Here is a 19,994-nt window from a genome sequence, read left to right as displayed (position 1 = left end):
AATTTTATCTTTGTGAAGTTTCTTGCAATGTTTTTATATTAAAGGTATTGTATAAATGCATGTTATTATTAAGCTATGTTTGTATTTCTAGAAACGTACCATATTGTTTTTAGTCAGTTGTTTCACAAAGGTAGCTTGCACAGCACTCTGCAGTACAGAGTTATGGTCAAAAGTGAAAACACTGCAGGTGTGAGAAATCTGAATAAAGGCAGAAAATGTTGAAATGCTCAGTAGTCAGGCAGCAACTGGAAGAGAAGCGAGGAGTTCATGTTTCAATTGTGGATGTTTTTGGCAGTTTTGAAACATGCTTCACACCCATAACGTCAAGTACAGTGTTACGAGTTTTGAATTGCACTCAGAAATACAGTGGTACAGGTTTGAGCTGGAGAAAAAATGCTTGAATTACTGGCCTGGACAGAATCAAGTGAACTGAATTATTAAATTATATAATTTTGATAAAATACTACAGATGGCAGCAACTTCCTTGTAGCTTTATAAAGTCACAAATTCTGTTTCATCATTACTAGGCACAGACTTGATGTAAAATTAACTCATTTTCCCATATTCACCTACCAATCTTGATTCAGATATACATCTTTCATGAGTGAAATGTTTTCTTTGGAACTTCACGTGTAGCACTTACACATTAGCCTGGATTGTGATCAGGTGATCGAACAGTGCTTGCCGTTCATTATGCTTACAGCTGCCCGCAGACCTTTTGTGGGCTAATGCGTGGCAGCTTACTTAAGGGGGGAGACGGTGGCATAGTGGGTCATGTTGCTGAACTAGTAATCCAGAGGCCCAGACTAATGCCCTGGGGATACAAGTTCAAATCCCACCATGGCAACTGGTGGAATTAATTCAATTAATTAATAAAAATCTGTAATTGAAAGCTAGTCTCAGTACCATAAAGCTATCATCAATTGTTGTAAACACCCATGTTGTTCACTGATGCTTGTTGGCAGAAGGATCAAAAACCAGAGGACGCCAATTTAAGGTGATTGGCAAAAGATGCAGTGGTGACCTGAGGAAAATGTTTTTTTACACAGTGAGTGGTTAGGTTCTGGTATCCACTGCCTGAGAGTGTTGTGGCTTTCAAAAAGAAATTGTATATTTATCTGAAGAGAAAAAATTTGCAAGGTTACGGGGAAATGGTGGGGGAGTGAGATTAGGTGCGTGCTATTGCAGAAAAACGACATGAACACGACAGGCCGAATGACCTCCTTCTGTGCTTATAACCATTCTATGATTCTATAACGAATCAGAATTGGCACAGGTTTAAGGTGGTTGGCATAAGAAGCTGCAACAACATGAGGAAAAGCTTTTTTATGCAACAAACAGTTAAGATTTGGAATGTACTGCTTGATGGGGTGGGGAATACAGATTCAATAGTAGACTTCAAGAAGGAATTGAAGGAGAAATTGCAGGGATATGGGGAAAGCGCAGGGGAGTGGAACTAACTGGAATGCTCTCTGAAGATGTCTCGATGAACTCAGTGGCTTCCTTCCATGCTGTACTATTCTATGATTCTATAGCAACTGGCAGAGGTACTTGGAAAAAATAGTCCTGTTTGCATTGTTATCTCATATACGTAGAATAAGTGTTGCATACTATGTACATGGCTTAACCATATTTATTGCTGATGAAGGGTCATCAACCGGAAACATTAACTTCATAGATGCTGCCAGACCTGCTAAGTAATTCCAGCATTTTCTGTTTTTATTTCATCAATCATTCCTATTCTGGGCCACTTGCGTTAGTAAATTGTTAAATATTATTGTAAGTCTGACAGTTGGTGGATCTCAGCCAAAAGTGAATTTAAATCCATGATCAGTGACTTGCGGTAAAATAGGATATTACATAAATTTTTATTTAGCTTTACTTGGGACCATTAGAGAGGGCACTTGAGTATTTCCTCTGCCTTTCCTGAAGTGACTTTTATCTTTTTCTGCAGGGTTTTGATGAAGATCTTGACCATCCTATTAGTAAAAACTAGAAACTATCACCAGGTTTGGCCTCAAAAATATAATTTGAAATGACTAGTTGCATAATTATTGGCACTCTAAATACTGAAACATAAAGCTAGATTGCGGCCTTAAAATGGTCAGGGATGAGTACCCTACTTCAATTCCTGACACAGCTACAAGTGTAAAGTATATTTGTCTTCCTGTAAAATATTATTGTGAGAACGCAGACACATGTCTTGTCACAATTCAGGCTACATCCAACCAGTTTTTGTTTGCGTTAAATACAAGCCTGCATTTTTCATTAACCAAAATTATGCTGTATGTGGAAATAAATTTGATGGTGTTGCTACTGGATGATTAATGAACCTTTCTACTGTTGACATATGCAATTAAAATAAAATATGCAGCATGCCGTTCACTCCAGATCCTCTCCAAACCAGTAAAATAAAAGCAGGATATCAGACTATATAGGTGGAGTTACAAGCTACTAATTCTTATTTTAAAGAAAGTAAAACTATACAGGACTAAGAATGAAACAGCAGACAAATGTAATAAACACTGTTTAACAGAATCGTTACAGCGCAGAAGGAGGCCATTCGGCCCATCCTGTCCACACCGGCTCTCCAAACCATATACAAGTGTGTCAAAATAATAATGAATGCTAAGCAATTTCCTTCAATAACGTTTGGACATGAGTGCATGATGAAAATTTTTATGTGAGAAATGAGCCATGCAGTGCTCCCATTAATCTCAATTTGTGTAGTGGCTTGCTAAAATAGGAAATTAAAGAACATGGAACATGGGACATCAGTCTGGATATATGTCCAAGCTATCATAAAGGAAGATTTATAAAAAATGAGATTCTTTCCAACCACTTGAAAATAGGCCACTTTGAGTTACTTCTTGCAGTGGCAGCCGAGAGATGAATGGAATTGCTTAGTAATGTGTATCCCAAGTATAGAAAACTTCGTTATTCTCCCTGTTGGAACACTATCCCAGACCAAATTTTGGTTCTTGAATATCTGGTCAAACGTGATTTGGAATAATTGAATTCAGACTCTAGGTTGACCCTCCCTATATAATTAAAGTGTATCGGTACAGTTACCTAAACCATTCAGGCAAGCACACATGCGACGTAAACTAAATTATTGCACTAATGGGCCTAGCTACAAATTTAGACATAAAAGTATAAAAATATAAAAACTAAACAGATCCTGACCTTCCTTTTTCATTCTTGGGATGTGGGCATCTCTAACAAGTCACAAATTGCACTTGAGCAGCTGGTGGTGAGCCGCCATCTTGAACTGCTGCAGTCCATATTGTGTAGGAACACCCACAGTGCTGTTGGGGAGGGAGTTCCAGGCTTCTGACCCAGTGACAGTGAAGAAATAGTGTTTATAGTTCCAAGTCACAATAGTGTGTGACTTGGAGGGGAGGTTGCAGGCGGTGGTGTTCCCATGTGTCTGCTGCCCTTGTTCTTCTGTGGTGGAGGTCGCAGATTTGGAAGGTGCTGTTGAAGGAGCCTTGGCGAGTTGTTGCAGTGCATCTTGTAGGTGATACACATTGCTGCCACTGCAATGGTGTTGGATGGGGTAATGATCAAGCAGGCTGCTTTGTCCTGGATGGTGTCAAGCTTCTTGAGTGTTGCTGGAGCTGCACTCATCCAGGCAAGTGGAGAGTATTCCATCACACTCTTGGCTTGTGCCTTGTAGGTGATGGACAGGCTAAGGAGAGTCAGGAGGTGAGTTATTTGCTGCAGAATTCCCAGTCTCTGACCTGCTCTTGTAGCCACAGTATTTATATAGCTGGTGTAGTTAGGTTTCTGTTCGACGGTAACCCCCAGGATACTTATGGGGGATTTAGCAATGGTAATGCCGTTAAATGTCCAGGGTAGATGGTTAAATTTGTCCTGCTTTTTGTGGACAGGACATGCCTTGGCAATTTTCTGGTATTGTAGCTGTACTGGAACAGCTTGGCTAAGGGCGTGGCTAGTTCTGGAGCACAAATCTTCATACTACAGTCGGGATGTTGTCAGGGCCCATAGCCTTTGCTGTATCCAATGCCTTCAGCTGTTTCTTGTGAAGTGAAATGAATTGATTGGAGACTGGCATCCCTGATAGTGGGGACCTCAGGAGGAGGCTGAGATGGATGATCCACTTGGCTGAAGACGGTTGCAAATGCTTCAGCCCTGTCTTTTGCACTGACATGCTGGAGTCTCCCCTCATTGAGGATGGGAATGGTTGTGGAGCCTCCTCCTCTGGTTAGTTGTTTATTTGTCCACCTCCATTCACAACTGGATGTGGCAGGACTAGAGAGTTGTTGTCTGATTGTTGGTTGTGAGATCACTTAGCTCTGCTATAGCATGTTATTTCTGCTGATTAGCATGCATGCAGACTTGTGTTGTAACTTCAGGTTGGCATCTCATTTTTAGGTATGCCTGGTGCTGCTCCTGGCATGCGCTCTCACACTCTTTATTGAACCAGGGTTGGTCCCCTGGCTTGATGGTAATGGTAGAGGTAGGGATATGCCAGATCATGAGGTTACAGATTCTGGTGGAATACAATTCTGCTGCAACTCATGGCCCACAGCACCTCATGGATGCCAAGTTTTGAGCTGCTAGATCTGTTCTGAATCTATCCCATTTAGCACGGTGGTAGTTCCACACAACATGATGGAGGATATCCTTGTTGTGAAGATGAGACTTAATCTCCACAAGGACTGTGTGGTGGTCACTCCTGTCAATACTGTATTGAATGATGCATCTGCGATAGATAGATTGGTGAGGACGAGGTCAAGTAGGTTTCTCCCTCTTGTTGGTTTTCTCTCACCACCTGCTGCAGGCCCAGTTTGGCAGATATGTCCTTCAGAATTCGAGCAGCTTGTTCAGTAGTGGTGCTATCGAGTCACTCTTGGTAATGGACTTTGAGGTCCCTCATCAGATTACATTCTGTGCCCTTGCTACTACTCAATGCTTCTTCCAAGTGGTGTTCAACATGGAGGAGCACTACTCATCAGTTGAGAGAGGGCGGTAGATGGTAATCAGCAGGAGGTTTTCTTGTCTGTGTTTGACCTGATTCCATGAGACTTCATGGGGTTTGGAGTCAATGTTGAGAACTCCCAGGGCAGCTCCCTCCTGACAGTATACCACTGTGCGGCCATCTCTGGTCAGTCTGTCCTGCTGGTGGGACAGGACATACACTGGAATGGTGATGGAGGTGTTTGGGACATTGGCTGTAAGTTATGATTCAGTGAATATGACTATGTCAGGCTGTTGCTTGACTAGTCTGTGGGACAGCTCTCCCAATTTTGGCACACGTCCCCAGATGTTAGGATTTTGCAGGGTCGACTGGGCAGGATGTTCCATTGTTGGTCCTGGTGCTATATGCCGGGTGGTCTGTCCGGTCTTATTCTTCAGTTTTTCTGTAGCAGTTTGATACAGCTGAGTGGCCTGTTTAGATTTTAGATTTAGAGATACAGCACTGAAACAGGCCCTTCGGCCCACCGAGTCTGTGCCGACCATAAACCACCCATTTATACTAATCCTACACTAATTCCATATTCCTACCACATCCTCACCTGTCCCTATATTCCCCTACCACCTACCTATACTAGGGGCAATTTATAATGGCCAATTTACCTATCAACCTGCAAGTTTTTTGGCTGTGGGAGGAAACTGGAGCACCCGGAGGAAACCCACGCAGACACAGGGAGAACTTGCAAACTCCACACAGGCAGTACCCAGAATTGAACCCGGGTCGCTGGAGCTGTGAGGCTGCGGTGCTAACCACTGTGCCGCCCCATTTCAGAGGGCAGTTAAGAGTCATCCGCATTACTGTAGGCCAGACTTGGTAAGGACAGCAGATTTCCACCCCTGAATGACATTAGTGAACTAGATGGGTTTTTACAACAATCCAGTAGTTTCTCTATCATTATTAATGAGGCTAGCATTTTATTCCAGGCTTAATTAATTAATTGAATTTAAATTTGTCCAGTTTTCCTGGTGGGATTTGAACTCTTACCTCTCGAGCATTAGGCCAAGCCTCTGGACTCCTAGTCTCAGAACATTATCACTATGCAACTTCCCCACAACAATGGCACAACCTGAGTACAGGAGTACTGCAGTTATATAGGGCCTTGGTGAGACCACATCTGGAGTATTGTGTGCAGTTTTCGTCTCCTTATCTGAGGAAGGATGTTCTTGCCATGGAGGGAGTGCAAATAAGATTTACTAGGATGATTCCGGAGATGGCAGGATTGACATATGAGGAGAGATTGGGTCAACTAGGCCCATATTCACTCGAGTTTAGAAGAATGAGCGGGGATCTCCTAGAAACCTATAACATTCTAACAGGACTAGAAGGGCTAGGTGCACGGAGGATGTTCCTGATGGCTGGGGAGTCCAGAACCAGGGGTCACAGTCTCAGGATACAGGGTATGCCATTTAGAACCGAGATGAGGACAAATTTCTTCACTGAGAGGGTGGTGAACCTATGGAATTCTCTACCGCAGAAGGCAGTGAAGGCCAAGTCATTAAGTATATTCAAGAAGGAGATAGATATATTTCTTAATGCCAAAGGGATCAAGGGATATGGGGGGAAAGCGGGAACAGGGTACTGAATTAGACAATCAGCCAAGATCCTTTTTGAATGGCGGAACAGGCCAGAAGGGCTGAATGGCTACTCCTGCTCCTATTTTCTATGTTAACCAGCGACTCGAGCATAAGTGTTTGCTTATGATGCTCCCTATTTTGTTGTATAGCTAACTTTGAGGAACTAATCAAATCTAGAAAGACTTTCCTTAATGTGTACCCACCCATTGGAGGGTTCAATCTGACTGAGTTTAAAGCCCAGGCCCAGCTCTCTATCTTTCAAAACTACTCTCTCTGCTAAACTACCAGGGCTGTGGATAGGGCTTTAAACTAACAGTGGGAGGAGGGTTCAGGTGAAGGTAGATTGAGAAATCCAAAGAGAAAAGTTGGGACAATAGAACAGTGTAGCAATGTGGATAAAGACGAGCAGAGTGGAGCAGGAAGGGACAGAGAGTTTAACTGTAATAATGCATCAGTGAATAAGGTCCATACAAAGAACAGTGGCAAAAAAATAAAATTAAACGCTCTTTATCTGAATGTACAAAGCATTCGTAACAAGATAGATTAACTGGTGGTAAAGATAAATGGGTTTAATATCACCATTATAGTGTAATGCAGGTGGGAAGTATACAGTAAATGGCAGAACCCTTAGGAGTATTGAAAGGCAGAGAGATCTGGGCGTGCAGGTCCACAGGTCACTGAAAGTGGCAACGCAGGTGGATAAGGTCGTCAAGAAGGCATACGGCATGCTTGCCTTCATCGGTCGGGGCATAGAGTATAAAAATTGGCAAGTCATGCAGCTGTACAGAACTTTAGTTCGGCCACATTTAGAATATTGCGTGCAATTCTGGTCGCCACACTACCAGAAGGACGTGGAGGCTTTGGAGAGGGTACAGAAGAGGTTTACCAGGATGTTGTCTGGTCTGGAGGGCATTAGCTATGAGGAGAGGTTGGATAAACTTGGATTGTTTTCACTGGAACGACGGAGGTGGAGGGGCGACATGATAGAGGTTTACAAAGTTATGTGCGGCATGGACAGAGTGGATAGTCAGAAGCTTTTTCCCAGGGTGGAAGAGTAAGTTACTAGGGGACATAGGTTTAAGGTGAGAGGGGCAAAGATTAGAGGGAAAGTGCGAGGCAAGTTCTTTACACAGAGGGTGGTGAGTGCCTGGAACTTGCTGCCGGAGGTGGTGGTTGAAGCAGGTACCATAGAGACGTTTAAGAGGCATCTTGACAAATACATGAATAGGATGGGAATAGAGGGATACGGTCCCCGGAAGTGCAGAAGGTTTTAGTTTCGGCAGGCATCAAGATCGGCGCAGGCTTGGAGGGCCGAATGGCCTGTTCCTGTGCTGTACTGTTCTTCTTTTGTTCTATAGTGACATGGTTGCAAGGTTGGGAAATAAATATTTCAGGGTATTTAACATTTTGTAATGGCGGGCAGAATGGAAAAGGAGGAGGAGTAGCCCTGAAAAAGGATGGCATAAGGACAGTAGTAAGAAAGGATCTTGGCCCAGAAGATCAGGGAAAAGAGTCAGTATGGATGGGGATTAAGAATAGCCAGGGTCAGAAAGCGTTAATGGGAGTAGTTTATAGGCCCCCGAACAGTAGTTATACTGTTTAACAGAGCATTAAGTGAGAAATAATTGAAGCTTATAACAAAGGCAGTGTAATGATCGTGAGGTCGTGGAATCTTCATATAGAGTGGGCAGATTAAATTGGAAAAAGTAGTCTGGAAGATGAGTTTGTAGAATGCTTTTGCAACAGCTTCCCAGAACAATATGTTGGATACTAACTTGGGACAAAGCTGTTTTAGATCTAGAATTATGTAATGAGATGCGGTTAATTGGTAATCTCATTTAAAGATCCTCTGGGGAAAAATTGATCATAATACAATTGAATTCCATATTAAGTTTGAGAGCAACATACTTGAGTACAAAGTAAGAATCTTAACCATAAAGTCAATTGTTTAGGTATGTGGGTAGAATTGGCTAAGTTTGATTGGGTAAATAACTTATAAGGTATGGCAGTAAATAAGCAGTGGAAACATTTAAGGAAATGATTCAAAATTTTTAACAACAATGGTTTCCATTAAAAAAAACAAAAACTCAACAAGAGAGATCCATCCATAGCTTACTAGGGAAGTTAAGGATAGTATTAGATTCAAAGAAGAGGCTTAGAATGTTGCGAAGAATAGTAGTAAGCTTTGAGGATTGGGAGAGTTTTATAAACCAACAAAGGGTGACCAAAAAGTTGATAGAAAGGGAAAGAATAAAATATGACAGTAAACCAGCCAGGAGTATAAAAACAGACCGTAAGAGCTTTTACAAGTATATAAAAAGGAGCAGAGTAACTAAAGTGAACGTCAGCCCCTTTGAGGCAGTGATGCGAGAAATTATAATGGGAAATGAGGAAATGGCCAAGACATGGAACAAATATTTTGTGTCTGTCTTCACAGTGGAAGACACAAATTATATACCAGATATAGAGGGTATCCAATGGACTAATAAGAGTGAGGAACTTAAAACAACTAATATCAGCAGAGGAAAAAATATTGGAGAAATTTAAGGGACTAAAAGCTGACAAATCCCTAGGACCTGATGGCCAACATCCGAGGGTTCTAAAAGTGGTAGCTGCAGAGATAGTGGATGCACTGGTTAGGATTTCCAAAATTCCCTTTATTGTAGAACGGTCCCAGTGGATTAGAAGGTAGCAAATGTTTTTTTGAGGATGTAACTAGTAGTGTGGGTAAAGGGAAGCCAGTAGACGTAGTGTATTTGGATTTCCAAAAGGCATTCTATAAAGGCAAATGTTCATCCTGGAGTTTAGTTACTAGTGGTGTCCCGCAAGGTTCTGTTTTGGGGCCACTGCTGTTTGTCATTTTTATAAACGACCTGGATGAGGGTGTAGAAGGGTGGGTTAGTAAATTTGCGGATGACACGAAGGTCGGTGGAGTTGTGGATAGTGTCGAAGGGTGTTGTAGGGTACAGAGGGACATAGATAGGCTGCAGAGCTGGGCTGAGAGATGGCAAATGGAGTTTAATGCGGAGAAGTGTGAGGTGATTCACTTTGGAAGGAGTAACAGCAATGCAGAGTACTGGGCTAATGGGAAGATTCTTGGTAGTGTAGATGAGCAGAGAGATCTTGGTATCCAGGTACATAAATCCCTGAAAGTTGCTACCCAGGTTAATAGGGCTGTTAAGAAGGCATATGGTGTGTTAGCCTTTATTAGTAGGGGGATCGAGTTTCAGAGCCACGGGGTCATGATGCAGCTGTACAAAACTCTGGTGAGGCCGCACCTGGAGTATTGCGTGCAGTTCTGGTCACCGCATTATAGGAAGGATGTGGAAGCTTTGGAAAGGGTGCAGAGGAGATTTACTAGGATGTTGCCTGGTATGGAAGGAAGGTCTTACGAGGAAAGGCTGAGGGACTTGGGGTTGTTTTCGTTAGAGAGAAGGAGGAGGAGAGGTGACTTAATAGAGACATACAAGATAATCAGAGGGTTAGATAGGGTGGATAGTGAGAGTCTTTTTCCTCGGATGAGGATGGCAAACACGAGGGGACATAGCTTTAAGTTGAGGGGTGAAAGATATAGGACAGATGTCAGAGGTAGTTTCTTTACGCAGAGAGTAGTAGGGGCGTGGAACGCCCTGCCTGCAACAGTAGTAGACTCGCCAACTTTAAGGGCATTTAAGTGGTCATTGGATAGACATATGGATGTAAATGGAATAGTGTAGGTCAGATGATCGGCGCAACATCGAGGGCCGAAGGGCCTGTACTGCGCTGTAATATTCTAATTCTAATTCTAATAAGGTGCCACACAAAAGGTTAACACGCAAGTTAAGGGCTCGTGAGGTTGGTGCTAATATGTTAACATAGATGGAGGATTGGTTAACGGACAAGACGCAGAGAATAGGGATAAACGGGGCATTTTCAAGTTGACCATGTAACTAGTGGAGTGCTGGAAGGATCAGTGCTGGGGCCTCTGCTACTTACAATCTATATCAATGATTTAGATGAAGAGACAGAGTAATGTATCCACTTTTGCGGAAGATACAAAACTAGGTGGGAATGTAAGCTGTGAAGAGGACACAGAGAGGCTGCAAAGAGATATAGATGGGTTAAGTGAGTGGGCACGAGGTGACAAATGGAGTATAATGTGGGGAAGTGTGCAATTATTCAATTTGGTAGTAAGAATAAAAAAGCAGAATTATTTTAAAAGGTGTGAAACTTTTAAAGGTTGATGTTCAGAGGCAGTTGGGTGTACTCGTACAAGGAACATAGTAAGTTAGCATGTGGGTATAGCAAACAAATAGGGCTGCAAAAGGCATGTTGGCCTTTATTGCTAGGTGATTGGAGTACAAGAATAAGCAAGTCTTACGACAGTTTCTAAGATCATACCTGGAGTACTGTGTGCAGTTTTGATCTCCATATCTAAGGAAAGATCTTGTTACCACCGTGGCAGGAGGAGTAGACTGTTAATTCTGTTCCACTTCTCCACGGGTCTCAGAATATCAATAAATTTTCCCACCTACTGAAAAAAAGCCAATTACATGCTCTATTTATCCCCAGAATAAAGCACACCAACCAGGTTTCTTTAATCAACAACAAAATTAACTATTTATTATAAAAACAGGTCTTAACCAATAATGAGACAAATATATATATGAAAAGCTCCTTATTTCCCTAGCCCTCATGCACACACGCACACATTAAAAAAAAAACGGTTATACTGGGGAAAAAGGATTTTTGTTTCCAGCTGTTTCATAGGAACAAAAGGAATAATAAAATAATTTAGTTTGTCACGTTCTGGTAGGAAGTTCTTCAGTTTGGTGAGGTGTTCCAGAGTCAGATAGTCGGATGCCACTCGAAGTCTCCAGGTGAGGTTGATGAACACTAACAGAATGGGTAGGCGTTCAAGGCATTTCCACTGCAGCAGGCTTCACAAAGGTTTTTCAGTAGGGGTGTAGCAACAGGTCTGCTTAGGCCTTACAGCAGCAGTCTAGCAGTAGAAGATTTTTTTCAGCTTTCTGGATTTCTTAAAATACTGATTCCAATTTATTCGGCCCAGATCCATTCTTACCCCATTGAAGTTGGCTTTCCCCCAGTTTATTATTCTTACTCTAGATTGTTCTTTGTCCTTTTCCATAATCAACCTATACCTTATGGTACAATGATCACTGTCCCCTAAATGTTCTCCGACTGATATTTGACCCACTTGGCCCACCTCATTCCCAAGAACCAGTCCAGCAGTGCCTCCCCTCTTGGACTGGAAACTTTTTTTTTATTCATTTGTGGGATGAGTGTGTTGCTGGCTGGGCCAGCATTTGTTGCCCATCCCTAATTGCCCTTGGACTGAGTGGCTTGCTAGGCCATTTCAGAGGGCATTTTAAGAGTCAACCACATTGCTGTGGGTCTGGAGTCACATGCAGGCCAGACTCCAGGCTGCTGTGGAAATTTTTCCCGAACACACGCTAGGAACTCATGCCCCTCTCTGCCCTTTACACTTTTACTATCCCAGTCTATATTTGGATAGCGAAAGTCCCCCATTAAAACTACTCAATAATTCTTGCACCTCTCTGTAATTTCCTTGCAAATTTGTTCCTCTAAAGCCTTTCCAGTAGTTGGTGGCCTATAGACTACACTGAGCAATGTAATTGCACTTTTTTTATTCCTTAGCTCTAGCCAAATAGATTCCGTTCTTGACCCCTCTGAGACATCCTCTCTCTTCAGCACTGTAATACTCTCCTTAATCGATATCCACTCCTCCCCCCCCCCCCCTTTTCTTCCTTTTCAATCTTTCCTGAACACTTTGTATCAATGAATATTTAACATCCAGTCCTTTCCTTTGAGCCAGATCTCTGTTATAGCCACAGCATCATATTTCCACTTGTCAATTTGCACTTGTAACTCACCAGTCTTATTAACAACACTCCGTGCATCCACATACATGCACATTAACCCTGTTTTAGACTTTATTACTTTCTCCCTTATTCTGACCCCACCTAATACATTACAACAGTGACTGCACTTCAGAAAGCATTTCATTAGCTGTAAGCTCTTTGGGATTTCCTAAGGTTGTGAAAGGTGCTGTGTGTGTGTGCAAATTCTTTCTTCTTTTTACTCATTCTCTTTGGGAGCAAATGAATTAGCAGATAGCCTGTTGAAACTATCTGAGACAGTGGAAAACTATAAGGAATATGCACAAAATGAGGGTGTCATGTTTCAGAATTTGTAACTTTTTGGCGCAGGAGGAATTTCAGGTAAATTTAGTCTTGGCAATTGGTGGCCGTGCCTTCAGCTGCCTAGGCCCTAAACTCTGGAATTCCTGAACTTTCCACCTCTCTCCTACTTTTAAGATGCCCCATAAACTATTTCTATGGTCGCCTGTCCTATTATCTCCTTATGTAGTTTGGTGTCAGATTTTGTTTGATAACACTTCTGTGAAACACCTTGGGGCATTTTACTATGTTAAAGGCACTGTATGAATGCAAATTGTTGTTGTTGACATTATAGTCACAGAATAGATAAAGACATTTATGATGTAGAAGTATACTTTTGTAGCTGAGACCGAATAGTGTTGAAGGTTACCTAAAGTTGGAGGATTAAGGCACACTGTGGAGTAGTGTGAGCCTAGCTTTGGTCTACTGATGAACCAAAGGGTTTGCTGCTGGTATTGGGTGAAAAGATGTTGCATTTCTGTTGCTGATTCTGCCTCACCTAATCTAATGGAATATAAAGTGGTGCAAGTTATGCTGCAGTCGTATAAAGCTCTGGGTAGACTGCGTTCAGTTCTGGGCACTTCGTCTCAAGAACGATATATTAGCTTTGGAAGGGGTGGAGCTTCAATTCACTGGAATGATACTGGAGCTAAAAGGATTAAATTGTGAGGACTAGTTTTGTATTCCCTTTATTATAGAAGGTTACGAGTTTGAGATGATTAAAGGATTTGATAGGGTAGATAGAGAGAAACTATTTCCTCTGGTGGGGCAATCTAGAACCAAGGAGGCATAACCTTAATATTAGAACTAGGCCATTTGGGGTGTCGGCATGTCTTCACACAAAAGGTAGTGGAAATCTGGAACTGTTATTCAAAAAAACTGTGGAGGGTAGGTCAATTGAAAAATTCAAAACTGTCAAAGGGATTTTTGTTAAGTAAGGGTATTAAGGTATGTGGAGCAAAGGTGGGTAAATGTAATTAAGGTACTGATCAACCCTAATATAATTGAATCATGGAACAGGCTTGAGGAGCTGAATAGTCTACTCCTGTCCTATGTTCTTATAAAACAATCTACTTTTCTCCTGCTTTTACCTCCACGGTGCAAAAAATGTTACTTTCCCGACTGTTGCAGGGTTTCAGTTTTCTTTTGCCATTCTTTACTATGCCTACTCATCCAGCGAGGTGTTGATGATGTTGCTAATACAGAGTTCTTTTCGTGAATGTAAACAGAACAAGTTAAGAACTGTCATCACAATGGAAATATAAGTTGCTAAATCTGTATTCTTTCGTTTGTACATTTTACAAATTTTGATCTCTGTGCATTATTCCCTTGAGGTTTGTTGCTAGGTGTCTGTGTTTTGAGCTGACTAGTGAACGTTTGTCACTCGTGTTATCGTCCCTAGATCTTTCTCGATTACCTCTCCTCAAGGTAAATGCTTTGCTTCAATTCAGTGTCTCACCATTGAAATTGGAAACTCATCATGTGAGGAATCTGTTCTATGGCACAGCCTCAAAATGCTTTGGTATTTGTGTGTGATCCCTCCCTTTTCATTTCTGTCTTGTTGAATTTTGTTTATTGTGAAGAGAGTTCTGTGTGTTTGAATTGGCAATTTTTTTTACACTTTAAATTAGCACCATACAGTACCAGGTAGTGCATGCATTACCACATATGTTTAAAGTTCCCTCTACTCGCCTCAGCAGTGTGCCTTTGCCTCAACAAATGAGTTTGTACTCCAGAAGTGTAAATTTACATTTGTATTTCCTATTCCAACCATCCTACTAGTTTGGTGCTGTGTGCTTTACCTTGGAGGAACTGGGTCTGGAACTATTGACTTACAATCCCACTGGGACTTATTCGATCAGTTCAGGCTGTATTTGAAGCCAGGTTCCAAAAGTGTGAATGTTCATCACTCAGATCTGCTGTGCTATCTATTCCCTTGTCTGCACAATTTTTAATATTACAGAATTTTATTTTCTGATAAACTTTAACCAAATGAAACTATTTTCCATCTTATCAGTGTTCAGAATGACAGCAATCAAGCATGCTTTACAGAGGGATATTTTCACTCCAAATGATGAACGATTGCTCAGCATTGTTAACGTTTGCAAGGCTGGCAAAAAGAAGAAAAATTGCTTTCTGTGTGCTACAGGTATAGTTTAGCATTGTATACAGTCAGACAGTTTTAATTAATGTTTCATTAGTGCATGTGCCCAGAGATGCATAACAATTTTCATTACCAATCCAGACCATTGCTTTTTTTTAAACAGTTAATTCATACACCTTTAATTTTGACTTCAAATTGACTGAAAACAGCAAACATCATATTTCCATAATTTTTGCCTCTTTAATATGAGAAGTATGTTAAGCTGACTCTGATGAAGGATGGCTTTTTATAGCTATTTTACTGTTTGGATGAAGTTAGCTAAGTGTTATCGCTTTGATCAATTGAAGCCAGCTATTCTCAGGAAATGTTGGCACTGTAGGTTTTAGGTTCATTGTGATAGTTTCCAATGAAATACTCAGAGAAAATGTAAATAATGAATTTAAATGATAATAGCACTTGCACTAGCACTTTCAAAAGCTATGATTTCTGGTTAAACAAAAATGTCCATTTTAATATTAACCTTTCTCCTCTAATTCTGGCCTTTTGTGCATGTCTGATTTTAATCGCTCCACCATTGGTGGCCGTGCTTTCAGTTGCCTAGGCCTCAAGCTCTGGAATGCCCTCCCCTACACCTTTCTGCCTCTCCACCTCACTGTCCTCCTAAAAGATACTCCATAAAACCCGCCTCTTTGACGAAGCTTTTGGTCATCTGGCTCGTTGTCATACTTCATTTTGTAATGCTCCTGTAAAGTGCCTTGGAACGTGTTATTACGTCAAAGGTGCTATATAAATATAAGTTGTTTTTATTAAGATAGTGAATTGAAGACTGCCTAATTCCACCTCTGCAATGTTTTCCAACTCTGTTCCAACTTCACCCCACCACTGCTGAAACTTGTAACCATGTATTCTTCATCTCCATGTTCAAATTCCACACTTCAGTCACTGTTCTTCCAAACTCATTCATCTCACCCCCATTATCCCACATCCTCCAGTACATTGATTTCAAAATCCTCACCCTTGTTTACAAACCCCTCCTTCACTCTTCTAGCTTGCACCCTTTGATCCTTTGACTCTAGTCTGTTGTGTGATACCTTGTGTTCCACCATTCCGCTGCTGCACATCTCTATATTTTCAAATCTTTTCGTCACTGATTTCACTGACCTCCCTTAACTCTTCTCCAGCTTCGAAATGGTGTTCACTCTCTCTATTCCTTCCCTCCCCCTCCATGAAGCAATTTGGGATGTTTCCTTGGGTTAAAGAGCAGTAGGTGAATGCAAATATATGTTGATTTTGTTACATAAAAGATGATATAGCCCAGTGCATACAGACTCATCAGGACTGACTGCAAATACTTTGCTCTATTAAAATATTAAGCAGTGCAATACAAATTAGGATTTATATTGCTTTCAGTGGGTTCTTGTTACATCAGCTTTATTTTATCCAGACAATCTGTTATGTAGTGCAATACAACTCAACCTCTCATTTGTGACAAAAACAAGAAATGCTGGAATCACTCAGCAGGTCTGGCAGCATCTGTGGAAAGAGAAGCAGAGTTAACGTTTCGGGTCAGTGACCCTTCTTCGGAACTTTGTGATCCTATTGCAGTTTTGATTGACATCTATATTTCTACAAATGTATATATACTTTATTTTAACATATGTTAGAGTACACAATAATGTAAGCTTTACTACTAGTCTTCTCAAACTTGTACTATAGTTACACCCACAAAATGACTCTGTACCTTTGTTACGTTTTTACTGTTTGTTTCCTAGCATGAAAAGCCCCTGTCCTAGTGCCAACAACTTACATTTATACAGCTCCTTTAGCATAGTAAAATGTTCCAAGGCTGGAGCGTTATCAAACAAAATTTGACACCGAGTCATATAAGGAGATAGGAGGAGAAGTGACCAAAAGCTTGGTGAAAGAAGTAGGTTTGAAGGAGCATCTTCAAGGAGGAGATAGCAAGGAAAAGAGATTCAGGGAGGGAATTCCAGCATTTCGGGCATCAACAACTCGAGGCACAGCTGCCATTTGTGGAGCGATTAAAATCGAGGATGTGCAAGAGGCCAGAATTGGAAGAATGCAGATATCTCAAAGGCTGTAGGGTGGAGGAGTTTACAGAGATAGGGAGGGGCAAGGCCATGGAGGGATTTGAAAATGAACGTGTGAATTTTAAAATCAATGCATTGCTTAACCAGCCACCAGTGTAGTTCAGTGAGCACAGGAGTGATGAGTGAACAGGACTTGGTGCAAGTTTGGATATGGGCAGCAGAGTTGAATAAGCTTAAATCTATGAAGGGAGATGGGAGGATGGCCAGGAGTGTGTTGGAATAGTCAAGTCTAGAGGTAACAAAGGCATGAATGAGGGTTTCAGCAGCAGATGATTTGACGCGGGGCAGAGTTGGGCAATGTTAAGAAGGTGAAAATAAGCGGTCAGTAATGGCATGGGTAAGCGGTTGGAAGTGCATCCCTGGGTCAATATGACACCAGGATTGTCAACAGTCTGGGTTAGCCTCAGACAGTTATCAGGGAGAGGGATGGAGTCAGTGGTTATCTCTGTCGCCTCCTCAAGCCCCACAATCCCCTGAGAAGTCTGCGATTCCTCCAATTCTGACCCATCCCCAAAAGCTACCTACTGCTTTCTTTGCTGCCTTTTCATGTCCTTGCTGCTATTGTCTCTGGCATTGTGTTGTTTCTGCTGCACTCAACTGCTGTTTCCATTTCTACCACATTTGCCATTGTTGTGGCTACTGCTTTGTGGGGTCCATTGTGAAGTTTGCAAATTGGAAGCTTTAGTCTCTTTAATTGACACATTGACCAAGAGGATTGCTCCTACTTTAGTCGAAATGCATGTCAGGATGTTCTGCCTGTTCAAGTATTCAAGGCCCACAAAGTTTTAATAACTGAAATGGAGAGTCTTTTGGTTGTGCACCACAAAAACTTGCACCTATTTTATATCTTTTGTGGAGAAAATGTGCCAACGCATTGCACAGCAATGTCATGAAAAAATGGATGGCACAAGAATAAAGAAACTGGGATGGATTAAAGCTCATCGGGGTGTGGGCCATGTCTTGTGTATGACCTTCCCAAAGAGTTAAATTAACATTAGTTCTGTAGTAGTCTTTTAGAATGCTTCTTGAACCTCTTTACTAATAAGCAATATTTTGGTGTTCACAGATTTGTTTTCCGTGCACACCTAATTTGTTAACTTTTTAACGTTTGATATTTGTAGTGACAACAGAGCGACCAGTCCAAGTAAATGTTGTAAAGGTGAAGAAATCGGATAAGGGGGATTTCTACAAACGGCAGACGGCATGGGCACTGCGAGATTTAGCTGTAGTTGATGCCAAAGATGCCAACAAGGTATGAAGTGAAGCAACTAAAGGCCTCAGAGGCCACTGAGAATTACGTAACATTTCAGTCCGAGTGATTACCGTAATAATGGTATTAGAAGTCATCATGGATATCCGAGTTTGCCACTTTTTTGTCTCCTATTGAGTCATATTAAATATTTTAAAATGCTGCAGGAGCTTTGTGCTGGAAAAATTTGGGAACCACTTTTTATCACCATTTTATTTGATCAAGGTTGGTTGCTTGCTTGATAAATGACAGCTTTTCATTTGAAGACCAAAACTCTTCTAACACATGACTTTTAACATTACTCTGAGCTAGTTTTTCTTCCCACACCCCATTCCCCACTCGTCACTACTGCCCAAATGTTGAGAAGTTATTTTGGGTTTCATAACATCTCTCACTACATTAACGTTTGAATTAGAGGTTTAATTAAGTGTTCTGAAACCAGGTAAATTAGCAGACTCAAAGAACTTGAGAGTAATTTGTTCTCATTTCATTTGCGCATTTGCTAGTCTACAGTTTAGTAGGGAGAGGGAAATAGGCAAGAGTCCAAATTGCATCCTGGAAATGCACATCTTGTCAATTAATTGTGAAGCATTGGCTTTAGTAAGCATGGAAGTCCATAGTCCAGTACCCCACCCTATCAGCAAAAGCAAATTTTGTAGTGACAAGGAGAATACAAAATAGAATTCTAATGGAGAAAAATTGATTTGAAGCAGAAAGTAAGTATGCAGGTATGTTTTCAATGTGAGGTACTTCCATACCACCTCCTCTGCTCCTCCCTCCAAAAAAAGGCAAGTTTAACTAAAATTTAAAAAACCCTTCCCTTATAGGAGATATTAATCTTTTTATTTACTCTGTTCCACAGAGCTCCACCAATCTACACACTCAGCAAGATGCACCAGTACCCAAAAAAGGGAGGGTGAGTAGGCTAAACAGCTCCACAGGAAATCTTAAAAGCTTTCTGATTCTAGATGCTAGTTGGGAGATGCCTTTGCTGGGAAAAAATAATTCCTGAGCAAGTATAGCAATGCTCAACCGGTACTGAAATTTCCCACCTCAAACCTTGCAAATAGCATCCAGAACTGGAAAGGATATCATCAGGATTTCCTGTGGAATGTTTTGCTGACAGTTTGGAGCTGATGTTAGATGAGCAGCTGCAGAGATGGAGAAGCCCAAAACTGCTTTTGTTTTTCTTTCAGCATTTGTATTGATAGAAATTTGTGGAACCAAAAGATTTCATTCCTTTATTTTAACACAATGATGATTATCATTGGGCTGACTTTCTCCGTCTTGCAGTGCAACCACTGTCACAGCTCAAAGATGATTGGACAGAAACTTCTGCATTTAGATCTTGTGGATACAGTCTTGCCATGTGTCTCTCGTGTGAGAATCCGTCAATATAACTGGTGAATTTTACTCTTAAAAATTGGTACAGCTCAAATATGTTTTAAGCTGGTCACATTATGGGGCACACTTGGCAAAGAAGAGTATCACTTCTAACATTTCATGTTGACAGCTCAGTATCAATAACAACTTACATTTATATAGCAACTTTAATGTGTGTTCGCAGATAGAGTCATAGAGAGATACAGCACTGAAACAGGCCCTTTGGCCCACCGAGTCTGTGCCGACCATCAACCACCCATTTATACTAATCCTACATTAATCCCATATTCCCTACCACATCCACACCTTTCCTCAATCCTACCCCCCTACCTACACTAGGGGCAATTTACAATGGCCAATTTATCTATCAA

At 41.4% G+C, this 19,994-nt stretch overlaps 1 protein-coding gene across 4 annotated transcripts in view; it reads left to right on the top strand.

The window, feature by feature from the left end:
- exoc1 (exocyst complex component 1) overlaps positions 1 to 19,994 on the top strand; it is a 118,120-nt gene that overhangs the window by 13,954 nt on the left and 84,172 nt on the right. For 3 of the 4 annotated variants that reach the window (XM_068035068.1, XM_068035077.1, XM_068035046.1), the window contains exons 2-3: positions 14,794 to 14,925; positions 18,113 to 18,243. In XM_068035068.1, the coding sequence (XP_067891169.1) occupies positions 14,802 to 14,925; positions 18,113 to 18,243 (255 nt within the window). In that variant the 5' untranslated portion in view covers positions 14,794 to 14,801. Of the gene's footprint in view, positions 1 to 1,954; positions 2,010 to 14,793; positions 14,926 to 18,112; positions 18,244 to 19,994 lie in introns of all 4 variants that reach the window. The other variant, XM_068035057.1, reaches the window with a different exon arrangement.

The sequence above is a fragment of the Heterodontus francisci genome, chromosome 1, assembly GCF_036365525.1.
Source record: "Heterodontus francisci isolate sHetFra1 chromosome 1, sHetFra1.hap1, whole genome shotgun sequence".
Classification (NCBI taxonomy): Eukaryota; Metazoa; Chordata; class Chondrichthyes; order Heterodontiformes; family Heterodontidae; genus Heterodontus; species Heterodontus francisci.
This window is presented reverse-complemented; position numbering and strand designations above follow the sequence as displayed.